Consider the following 12,424-nt stretch of genomic DNA (forward strand, 5'->3'; position numbering starts at 1 on the left):
ATTCATATAAAGTACTTAGCACGCATGTCATAGGTGCATGTTAAATATTACCGTTGGTGTTATCTATATGTGGAGGGAATGGCAGACATAACCACTCAGCTGGAGTTTTAGGCTGTGGATTACAGTAAACTCAATGGAACATAGGCCAGAGCTCCATGTTTGCTTGTTAATTTCTTTCATGATAGCAGTTTATTCAGAACTGTGACTGTCTGGTCTACAGTTTTGGATGGCATGGATGAATTCATCCCATCTGGATTTTTTATTAGTTTTTGTTTTGGGTTTTTTTTTTTTTTTTTCTTTTTTAGAGCCACACTTGTGGTATATGGAAGTTCCCAGGCTAAGGGTCAAATTGGAACCGCAGCTACCAGCCTACGTCACAGCCATGCAGGAGCACTGGATCTGAGCTACCTCTGTGACCTGCACCACAGCTCGTGGCAACACTGGATCGTTAACCCACTGAGTGAGGCCAGAGATCGATCCCGCATCCTCATGGATACTAGTATACTAGTCGGTTCGTAACCTGCTGAGCCACAGCAGGAACTCGCTTTTTTTTCTTTTCTTTTCCTTTTTTTTTTTTTGCATAAAGCAGCCTTGGTCCTCACACTTGTCACTGAGTTACCAAATTTAAGTGACCATCATGCATCTCAGAAGGATTTTTAGTGGCTCTTACTCAACAGGGCACCTTCTGTAGGGAAGCTGCTCGTAGATTTGCAAGCATGAAGGAGCACCGGTAAGAGGACACTGGCCATGAGGGCTCAAGCCGCAACATACGTTGCCAAAATTTCTGTATTTCTCAGTCTGTCTAAAAACATCCATTATCGGAGTCCCTTTGTGGCTCAGTGGGTTGCAAACCTGAATGGTATCCATGAGGATTTGGGTTCAACCCTTGGCCTTGCTCAGTGGGTTAAGGATCTCGCATTGTTGTGAGCTGTGGTGCAGGTGGCAGATCCGGCTCAGATCCTGTGTTGCCGTGGCTGTGGTGTAGGCCAGCAGCTGCAGCTCCGATTTGAGCCCCAGCGTCAGAACTTCCATATGCTGTGGGTGTGGCCCTGAAAAGCAAAAAAAAAAAAAAAAAAAAAAAAAAAGAAAGAAAGAAAAAAGTAAGTAAATAAATAATAAAATAAAATAAAAGTATCCATTATCATAAGAACATTTCTTCTTATTTCATAATAGCCTATCATGTCTATAACACATAATGATAATTAAATCAACAAGTTCTTGTTGCATACTTAGTCCACGTGAAGGCCTGCACTGCCCCTCAGACGCAGGCGTGCCCTTAAATATTTTTGATCTTCCTGATGCCTTTACCTCTGACCTGCAAGCTTGCAATTCTCCTGGGTCTACCGTCAACCCATGGAAACTTGCTCTGTCTCCCACCCTTCCACATGCCTGACTCCCTGGGGTTGTTCATAATTCCCGGTTGTCCAAATCTGGGTGCTGTTGAGTGCTCATTCCACGTGACCCCTTTTAGCATAGAGTTGTGCCTACTCTGAAACCCTCTTATAAGTACCGCGTGCTAACCGATTGCGCCGCTGGAGCTACTCTGCAACCCTCTTGATGTGGTCTTCTGCCTGGGTCTCAGAAACACCTTCCCCCCATTTCTTTTCTCATTTCTCTTATCACCACTTGGTCGTTTTGCTTATGCATCTTTCAGAGCTTACCAATAAATCTTAGCCGTTCTGCAGAAATGGCCTTTGAGTGTGTTTTCTGCTTACTGTTTGCTGTCCTCACATAATCTCAGCTCTTCCTCTTTTATCTTGAGGTCAGTGTCTGTCAAGGTGATTTCTTAGCATCATTCCCCCTGGCTTCATATTCTTCAAATTCGAGGTAAATATTTCCATGTGGAAATTCCTCCCTATTCTCCATGGGAAACTGAAGACATCATTTATTTCTTCTTTAATTCAATAAATAGTTATTGAGCCCCCCCCCCCAGGTTGCCAGCCCTAGAGAGTCAGTGGTGAGTCTGTTGGCGTTATAATTAAGCTTGAAGGGCAGACATTGACAAAGGAGGGACAGTGAGGTCACTGGCCTGAAAGGATGAAGCATTAGCTCAATGGAAACATATGTAATAGGGGATTTTGAAATAGACTGGAGGCTACGGAAGGCTTCGCTAATGCCTTTATATCTGGTAAAAACTATGTGATGCATAATACGTGCTTGTCATGTATTCATCAGCTAAGCATCATGACAACCATATTTGGTAACAGGATGCATAGAATTTAGCCAGGTGAGGAGAGGTGACTGTGACCCAGGAGTCACAGAGAACAGAGTGAGCTGAGACATATGGGGGAAAGAGGGAGTAACATGTTCAAGAGATTTTTGAGAACCCGAGAGAAACCTTCTATGATTGGAGATAGGACAGCAAAAGAGAGAAAGGTATGGCGGATTTTGTAAACCACCGAAATGATTTGGGGCTTTACTCAAAGGCTGATGGGAAACCATGGAAGGGGTTTAAACAAGGCAATGGCATGACCATTCTGTTTAAAAATACCTCTGGCTGCCAAGTGAAGTGTGGATTGCTGGGCAGTTGCGGGGCTGGGGGGTAAGTGTGAATGTTAGGAGACAGCGAGAGAAGAAGGTGTTTGGCTACATGGTGGACAGTAAAGAGGGGAAAACTGCCATGTGTTGGAGAAAGGATTGGGAACCATATGGACAACAGGCCGACAAAACCCTTTATCTTGCTGCAAGAGACTCTGCCCTCTGTTAAATTCCTCACTCCAGCTCCCAGGAAACAGATGAAGATGGTAGATGCCAGTGTTGCCAGGCAACGTTGCTCATGGTAATAGTGACCTGTGACTGATAAATTTCAACTAGATTTGGAGGGATTATGAATGAACTAAGAAAGTCTAATGGGAATGCCATGCTTTTCAGCTTCCAGGAGTCCTGTGATTCTGCCAACAAGCATGTCCCTTGTGGGTTTTCTTGAAGCTATGCTTAAGGGATCATTGGAAGAGATTTTTGGCTCCTATGGGGCATAAGCCTTCTAAGCCAGAGAAGCTTCAACATCTGTGCAATGTGGAGCTCATCTCCGTGCACCTGAGCTGTGTTATTTGAAGAGAAGTTTATCCTCAGACCATTGTCTTAAGTGGGCATCCTCATGAGCTGCTGTAAGAATGCCCATGGCGAGGAAAATTTGGCTACGGGCCCCTTGCCAGGATATGGTTCCTGTTCGAGCCCATGTCTTTCTAAGGAGACTAGTGTCATTGTCAGTCTGAATGTTTACTTGAACCTGAGAAGCATGCCCCCTTCACCCTGTCCTGGGAGTAAAGCTCACATTTATAGCTGTTCCTGATTGAATGACACGCGTGAGGGCCAGGGAAGAATGCAGGGGGAGTCCCAAGGTTCTGGTTTGAGCAGGTGGAGGGTGGAGACTGTGTTTTTGTTGTATTAGTTGTTTTTGTTCATTGAAAAAAGAGTGCTTTCTTCCCAGAGGGGGGCAGAGATGGACAACAAGGTCCTACTCCATAGCACCGGGACGTATTCGATATCCTATATGCAAACCTAACGGAAAAATGTGAAAAAGAATACACATGCATATATATACACACATATATATAACTGAATCAGTCTGCTATACAGCAGAAATGAACACATTATAGGCCAACTATACTTCAATTAAAAAAAAAAAAGAAGGGAAAAAAGGCCAGAAGTGGACAGAACTGAAAACAAACAAGCAAAAACAAACAATAAAGAGATGGAGAAATTTGTGTCATGACGTTGTTCTTTGTCCCTCACCTGCTAGTCCTCATCTTTGTTTCTCCTTCTGAATAACTCCCTGTCGTCTTTCCATTCTCTCATCATCCCTCCTTCCAAGTCTTCTCTCAAAGGCAGGAAGCCTTTTGAAATTATTTTCTACTTCTTCCGTGCAGTAATACTTTCATTAGAGCATCATGACATTTGCCTCTACGTGTTCTGGTATCTCTTTTCTTCAAGTCTGTACAATGCTCATGCATATAATTCAACTCTCCCCCCACACCCCCTCTCAAATTATTGGCCTCTCTGCCTTGCCCACTCATGGGGACAGTAAGGGTCCTAACGCCCACCTATTGGCTTTATGGGAAGATCGAGACCGAAGAATGAAATGTCCACGTGGGCATTCCATGAATGCCCTCTGTGTGCGGTGGGCATAAAAGACTGACCTGTCCATCTCCGAAACTGGGCAGAACAACACATCTGACGCACCGACTGTAGACTGTTTTGGAAGGAAGTTGGCATCCTAGGAATCAGCAGTTCTGTGCCTTGAGGAAGGAATGGCAGCTTGGTGCAGAGCATTTAGCCTTCCCCCCACATCATGTGGCAGTGGGTGGGGAAGGAAACTCATACTAGGTATGGTGGGAAACTCACCAGCATCATCCCTCTGTGTCGCTCCAGGGAACAAAACTGATATCACTAATTTGGGCGATTTTCTCAGTTCATCACCGGACATGGAGCCACGGTGTCTGTGGCCTTTCACCTGGAGGGAAGGACCAGAAGGCCAGGTGCTAACGTGTGACCAGAGACCAAAACGCGGGTCCCTGACTCCAAAGCAGGGACTCCCTGAGCATTTTAGCAAACAAGGGATAAGTAAACCAAAAATATCTATAAACCTACCTAATCAGGGGCTATGGGAGAACGAATAGCCAATGATGTCTGTCTACCTTCCCAGCAATAACCCTGAAGATGACTAAACCCATTCTGGCAGGCTGGGTAAACGAGCAACTGTACCTGCAGGTGCATGGAACTTCTTCATGCCACAGGCATGGCAGAAACAGAAATTAATACAAATAAACTTTTAAAACTTTTTTATTTTTTAGGGCCACTCCTGGGGCAGATGGAAGTTCCCAGGGTAGGGGTTGAATTGGAGCTGCAGCTGCCATTCTGTGCTGCAGCCACAGCAATGTTGGATTGAGCCACGTCTGTGACCAATATCACAGCTCATGGAAACACTGATCCTTAACCCACTGAGTGAGGCCAGGGCTTGAACCCACATCCTCATGCATACTAGTTGGGTTTGTTATAGCTGAGCCACAGTGGGAACTCCAAAATGAAAATTTCATGTGAACTGTAAATGCATGGCATTTTTCTTTTTTCTTTTTAGGGCATATGGAGGTTCCCAGGCTAGGGGTCTAATCAGAGCTATAGCTGCTGGCTTACACCACAGCCACAGCAATGCCAGATCCAAGCTACATCTGCGACCTACACCACAGCTCACGGCAACACCGGATCCTTAACCCGCTGGGGATCGAACCCGCAACCTCATGGTTCCTAGTCACCATTGTGCCACCACGGAAACTCTTGGAATTTTTTTTTTATCAGATATCACTACTGAAAAAACACCTTTTGCCTAGAGTATTAGTCCCTGAGATATATTCGTTTTTTTAATCGTGCTTGATTTTAAGATTTCATAAAGAAAATATATCCACATGTTGGCTCATGTGTGTTTAATTGGTTTAAACTAAAGCTTAGCCAGAGACTTCCCTCCTGGAGCCCATACACCCAGGATGAGAATAAGAACTGGACGGCTTTTCCTTTTTCCTCTGTGCTCCTGGAATGAGCCCATGAGTCCAATTAAAGAAACAAGGAGGGAAAATGAAGAGCCACCTCCTAATTACACAATCAGTTCCCATTTCTTCAGGGACTTCTCTGGTTTGTAGCTGCAGTTTGAAGATCAGGCAGCCTGAGAGTCTGTGTGCAGTGACCCGCAGGCACCACTGCATTTCCCACGGCAGGAGGGGCAGACCACCCACTCCGGCCAAGCCTTAGCTGGACAACGTGGGGAGCAGCGTGATTGTCTCCGGGTGACATCTTAACATCACAGACCTCTTTCCTGAGTTTGGAAGGTGTTGGGGTGCACTCTGCAGGCCTGCGGGCCTTGTGGTTGCTCAGCTTTGAGACTGAAGAAGGAGCCCGGAGACAGTGACAGAGACGTCAGTGGTTTATTGGATAGAGGACCTTACAAGTCTGCTGCTAAAGGGCCGGGAGTGACATCCCACCATTTACAGCAGACGGAGATAGGACATGGTGGCAGCTTTTGCTCTTTGGGGGAGAAGGAAGTTATTGTTTATAGGGGAGATCGATGTAAAGTTGGCCCATCAGTTACCAGGGAAACCAGAGGCTAGGGCAAGGGACAAGCACATAGGCAGGTACTAATTAAGCTCTGTTAGTAAGTGGGTTGCATAGTCATGTGAGTGAAGCAGAGCCTGGTCAAGCAGGAGACGTGCAGAGAGCAGGAGAACAGCCATCCTGAATGGCCTGACTACACAACCATTTAGTACTGCATCCAGCTGCAGGTAATTGACACAAATAAACCTGTAGGTTGTCACTTCAGGGCTGGCTGGATGGTAAGGTGACTCCCCGAGAGCCATCAGTGTCCCACACACCTTCTCTCATCACTCCTGCTCTGCCCTTCAAGTATGACTTCTATTGTCACCTTCATAGAGAAGCTCCAGATGTGTCCTTCTTCCAGGAAAGAAGAAAGAGGAAAGGATAGAACAGAGGGAAAGGTCAAAGGACATATGCTAGCTGAGTCTATCCCATTTTTTTTTGGAAGACAATAGCTTTCCTGGAAACCTCACCAAGAGATTGTCTCTTACATCTCATTTATTAGTGCCAAGTCCTAGTGGTACCTCTGGGTCAAAGGAGCCTGGGCAGTCAGATATCTTCCAGAAGAACATATCATCACCTCCTTGAAAAAAAAAAAGGGTTTGCCTAGTATTTTAACAAGGGGAAAAAATGTTGGGCTGGCCGGTTTGTAGTATCTGATGCAATTAGATCCATTTGTGGGTGAGTGTCTTAATTGAGAACCATTATCGAAGCGTATTAAGGAAGTGTGTCTCGGAGCCGATGAAGTCATGGGAGTAGGTCATCATCTGCAGCAGCACCTGTTCAATAGAACGTTAAAGACAGTGGGGACGTTCGAGGGCTGCCTTATTCAGCATGGTAACCGTTCGCCACGTCGAGCCGCTGAACACTTGCAATGTGACTAGTGCAACTGAGAAACTGAATTCTAAATGTTATTGAACTTTAATAAATTGAAAGAGTCACACTGTAACCACAGAGCATTCTTAGTGAATATCTTGTTGGGGGGAGGGAAGGGAATAGGAAGAAAAACCACCCTCGAAGGGGAGGGCAGTGGGTACCAGATCTGGGAGAGGATGAATGGAAATGAAAATCCAATGGAGAACTGCTCACCTGTATGAAGACGTGAGAAGTCAGGTAAAGGCAGAGGTAGTATATTTCAAATGGTTTATTAGGCGGGTTCTCTCTATAAGTTCATTCTAGAATGGTCCATTATATAGGTATTATCAAAGGTAGTATCACTGTAGATTCTTTTTTTTTCCCACTGTAGATTCTATACCAAGCAGAGCTGTTGTTCTCACTGGATGCTCTATATAGATGCTTCTCCCCAACTTCAGCCAGCCCTGGGTGTTCCACATGTAGGCCTAAGAGGCAACAGAGGAGGTTGGTCTGGCAAAAGTTGACCGACACTGCTCTTAGGGTCTTTATGGTCTTTTTTAAAAAGAATTCCAGTTTGCAGGGAACATTGCACTCAGTAGGCATCCTTTATGGAACACTCTCCTTGTCACCTTACAAGACAACACAGTCATCTTATTTTTCTCCTTCTTTACTAGATGTTTCTACTTGGTTAGCTTCTTCCCACTACCCTACTCTAAATATTGGAGTTCCCCAAGACTTATTTCTCTCTAGGTAGGCTCATTCACTTCCAAAGCTTTAAATGCTTTTGGAAACTCCATCATACACAGGCCTGGCCCCAACCTGACCTCTAAACACCAGGTTTGTGTCAACTGCTTACTTGACCTCTCCTTGGTTGTGTTAAGAGTGTCTTAGACACTTAAAGTTCAAAACAGAACTGATTTTCTGCTTTCAACCTCTCCCTCCTGTAGCTTCCATAGCTAATAAGAAACATCATTATTCACAGTATTTCTTGAGCCAGAGAACTGGTCCTTTCTCTCACCTGCCACAAACAATCCAACAGCAAGTCCCATTGGCACCACCATCAAAGTAGATCAACCACTTCTCTCCATTGGAACAACCACCACTCTGCTTGAAGCCTGCATCACCTTTCACTTGGACCCTGAAATACTTTCTCTTTCCTTGGACTCACCTCCTGACGCGCCTTAATCTCTCTCATCCAGTTGCCACAATGCATTTGCAAACTGTAGATTATGGCGCATCACTTTCCTGCACAAGAGCCTACTATGATTTCCCATTCCTCTTAGGATAAAATTTGAACACCTTATCAAAAATAATTGGCTGTGTTCTCATTCTGGTTACCTCTCCAACTTCATTATTTATTCCATTCTTTCTCACTCATTATTCTTCAAATACATCAGCCTTTTCTTTGTAACGTATCTGTAATATGCCAAGCTCTTTCTTATTCTAACACTTCTCCTTTTCTTTTCCAGAGCATTGGCCATTTGGCTCCTTCTCAGGGCTTGGGTGTCAGAGAGCCTTGCTCTGACTCCTCCAGGTAATAGTGTTCTCTGCCGAATATAATGACACTCTCTTTAATTCTTCCATAGCTCAAGTGGGTTTGTTTGCTTGTTGTGACTTGTCTTCTCCCAGGAGACTAGAAGCCCATAAGAGTGGAGCTGGTACGATGCCTAGTGTACAATAAATAGTTCTCGAATGGATGACTACATTATTAGAGTTTATAAAGAAGATATTATTGAAAGCTTAAAATTTTTTAAGTAAAAAGAAGTCATGTAAATGGCAAAACATGATACTTAAATACCAATGTATTTTGACCATCATCTGGGCTCGATGCCAACTTAACTTTGTGGAAGGATGTGATAAATGAGCTAATAAATGAAAAATAATCTCCTATGTCCTTGCATATAAATTTTATATTCAGTTATTTGTGGTGAGGAGTCATTTAGTCATTCTTAGTGATATCCTAAATCAAAGACAGAATGTTTTTCTCTGCAGTGGAGATTAAATTGTTCCAATTACGTCAAAGATGGTAATTCTTACTAACCCATAGTTAGTAAGAAACACAAACCTTTGAAAAGTTCATGGTTTGATGGGATTAGTACTAGAAACGCTCTCTCTTTTTCTTCCTTCCTTCCTTCCTTCCTCCCTCCGTCTCCCTCTTCCTTTCTTTTTTTTTTTTCTTTTTTTTTTTTTTTTTGGTATCATACATTATCTGTCTCCAAAGGTGGCTAACTTTTTTACTTTTTTCCAACTTCTAGAGTAGACTTCACATTAAGTGGACTTTTGTTTTATTGGAGAAGCCAAGATACAATCAGTTTAATAATGATTCATTGAGTGTGTAGCTCTTACACAGATTTGCTAATTTCATTGAACTCTACAGGACATAGAAATAAAACAAAGCCCTCTAGGAACAGTCCATTGTCTTTGAATGACAGTATATTAACTAGATGACCTGTAAACACATCCTGGATTCAGTTTATGGTTCTTAGTTGGAATTTGTGGAAAAAATAAGGAGATTTTGTAAAAATAATAATAACCTCACTCTACAAATGTCTTTTGCAGAGTGCTGGGCACTCGCAAGCCTACAGTGAAGCATGGGAGGTGATTCCTCCTGTCAGGGTTCTCAGTCAAGTAATGGGTCTATTTGATAGACAAGTGCATATTGTAAGGTGGAAGGCAAAAAGTTACCCAATAGATAGCATGGAAATATAGAGGAGGATAAAATTGATTGCACTTGGGGATATTAGAAAAATCTTCACCAAGGTGTAGTTACTTTCCCTGACCATTGAGAATGAAGCAGGATCTAGTCATGTTGCGTGAAGGAGTAGACCCCTCTCCCAGCAAAGTTATGAAGTCAGAAAAACATTGGAACCATGTAGGGAACAATGAGTAGGTCAGGAAGTACATGCAAGGAGGAGGAAGAGAAGTTAGAGAAGCATCTAGGAATCTATTTCAGGAACCAAAAACATAAGGAAGGTTAAAGCAGGTGAACTTCATCCCATTAGCATTAGGGCATCACGTGGTCCTAGGTCTCAAGGCTGTGATGTGAGTAGAGTTGGGGTCTGGGAAGTTGAGAGCAAGAATATTGGAGAAAAATGTGATAGAAGGTTTCTTATGATGAAAGGAGTGGAAATGTTGGAGTTGGTTTCAACATGATCTGGTCACTCTTTAGATGAGGGGAGTAAGAGAGATTCAGGTATGGTCCAGAACAGTTTGATGTGATTAACTGGAAGGAGAGTTGTGCTGTTAAAAGAAATGCGTGATGCAGAAGAGTAACTGTTGGAAACAAAATGGCATATGAGGGTCTAGAGGTAGTTGTTGTGGATGCTAGTAGAACACAAATGTGGAGGAGTGGAGCCTAGGAGAGGTGACGGGCTGGAGATACAGCCCTGGGATCACTGTGGTTATCTGAAGTCCCGTGATTTGAGGAATTTTTCAAGAGAGAGGTTGTAGAGAGATTAAAGAAGGTGATTAAGGATAGACAGGGGAATATCTACATTAATCAGGTCAGACAGAATGTAGAGAGATAAATAGACCAAAGAGGAGTTTTGAAAGAATAAGGAAAGTCCATTGTCATGAAAACAAATACAGGAGAGACTTTTTAAGAAGAAAATGCCCATGAATTAAAATGTGTATCTTCCTATGATGCAGTGGTTTAAAAAGATAGAAATTAAGAAAAGGCTCCTAAATGGTTCAAATTGATAGTTATCGTTTAATTTCCAAAATGAAATATACAGGTAGTATGACACATGGAAAATGTGGGGACACTAAAATTAGAGAAACTGGAGTGAAGGTTGGATCCTGTATGGTTGAGTTCTCTGATTTGAGACAAATTTTAAAAAGAATGAAATAATGCTGTTTGTAGCAACATGGACGGACCTAGAGATTATCATAGCAAGTGAAGTAAGTCAAAGACAAAAACCATATGAGATCACTAGGATGTGGATTCTAATAAAAATGATACAAAAGAACTTATCGTGAAACAGAAACAGACACAAAGATTTTGAAACCAAATTTATGGTTACCCAAGGGGAACTGTTGGGGGGAGGAATGGATTGGGAGTTTGGGATTAGCATGCATACACCACTGTATAGAAAATCAGTCGGTAGCAAGGATCTCCCATACAGCTCTGGGAAATCTATTCAATACTCTCTGATAGCCTATATGGGGAAAGACTTGAAAAAGGATGGAGATAAATGTTTACATATGGCTGATTCACTTTGCTGTACACCTGAAACTCACACAACACTGTAAGTCCAATAAAATTTATTTTTAAAAAAGAATGGTGTCAAAACACCCAGAGGAGCTGATCAGTCTGAATGACAGTTTTATATGTCCCTGGCAGTAGGGCAGGGACCACCATGCCCATCATGTTTGATTTTGCATCCCCTGGTGCCTAGCAACATGCTCTCTTCATAATAGTCAGTAAAACTTGCCAAAAACATAGCTGTTTTGTTTGCTCTGTGTGGAGAGATCTGCCTGTAAGGTAATGCACATTTAGGAAAAAGAATAAAACGTTGATTAGAAAAAGAGAAATTGAAATGGAAGATGATGCAATCTAATGAGGTGTTGGTGGCCGACGACAAGACAAATGTATGTGCCAGTGTGTAGCATATGCGCCAGAAGACAAACATCCCCAAACCGGGAGCTAATGATGGAAACAAAAGAGGGGGAAAAGTGTGAGATATGATCTAAGTCGTCCTGTGCTGCTTTTATCTCCTTATGCAATAGAGACGTCATTACCTACACTCACATCTGTTCTTATTAGCAAGCAGAGAAGCATAAAGTAATATAATACCAGATGCCATTGTACGGAAGTAAGTCTTTTGGTTTTATTTGTAAACATAGGAGAGTAATCAATACATGGGGCCTGCCAAGTAACTGGACTAGCTCTGCAAATTGGTCTGGGTGTCAGGTGTGCATGGGTGAGGAAAAGTATTAAGACATCATCCTGATAAAAACACAAATGTGGGGGGCGGGGGGCGTACTGTGTCTCCAGAAAGGATGGTCAAATTCCACCTTAAATTGTTCCAAGCTTTCTTTCTCTCTGGAGTCCACCTGCCATGCCAACTTCAAGAGGAGTGTGTTAAGCTCGGACTCTGTGGTGTAGTTCTCTTGAGCAATCACGTGCCAAACTGACTGTGCCAGGGAGAAAGCGTGTTTGCTTGATAGGAAGTGAGAGCCTGTGGCTCACGTCTTTCTTTCTTCACAACTGTGATGCTGCTCCTCTCACCCCGCCCCGTGATTGCTTCGCAGGCCACGGCTCGTGTTCCTGCGGCCGCTGCCTTTGCGAGAGAGGATGGTTCGGGAAGCTCTGCCAGCACCCACGGAAGTGTAACATGACGGAGGAGCAGAGCAAGGGTCTGTGTGAATCAGCAGATGGCACACTTTGCTCGGGGAAGGGTGAGTATCTCTGTGCGGGAGCTTGGCCGGGCTCCCTGGTCTGACACATGGTTTGGGAGCAGCAGCATCTATTCCAGACGGCCCTCTG

At 43.5% G+C, this 12,424-nt stretch overlaps 1 protein-coding gene across 1 annotated transcript in view; it reads left to right on the forward strand.

The window, feature by feature from the left end:
• The window catches only part of ITGBL1 (integrin subunit beta like 1), a 204,924-nt gene that overhangs the window by 182,287 nt on the left and 10,213 nt on the right, over positions 1 to 12,424 (forward strand). Inside the window, exon 9 of the mRNA XM_005668526.3 lies at positions 12,190 to 12,336. Coding sequence (XP_005668583.2) covers positions 12,190 to 12,336 — 147 coding nt within the window. The remainder of the gene's footprint in view (positions 1 to 12,189; positions 12,337 to 12,424) is intronic.

Source organism: Sus scrofa, chromosome 11 (assembly GCF_000003025.6).
Source record: "Sus scrofa isolate TJ Tabasco breed Duroc chromosome 11, Sscrofa11.1, whole genome shotgun sequence".
NCBI lineage: Eukaryota > Metazoa > Chordata > Mammalia > Artiodactyla > Suidae > Sus > Sus scrofa.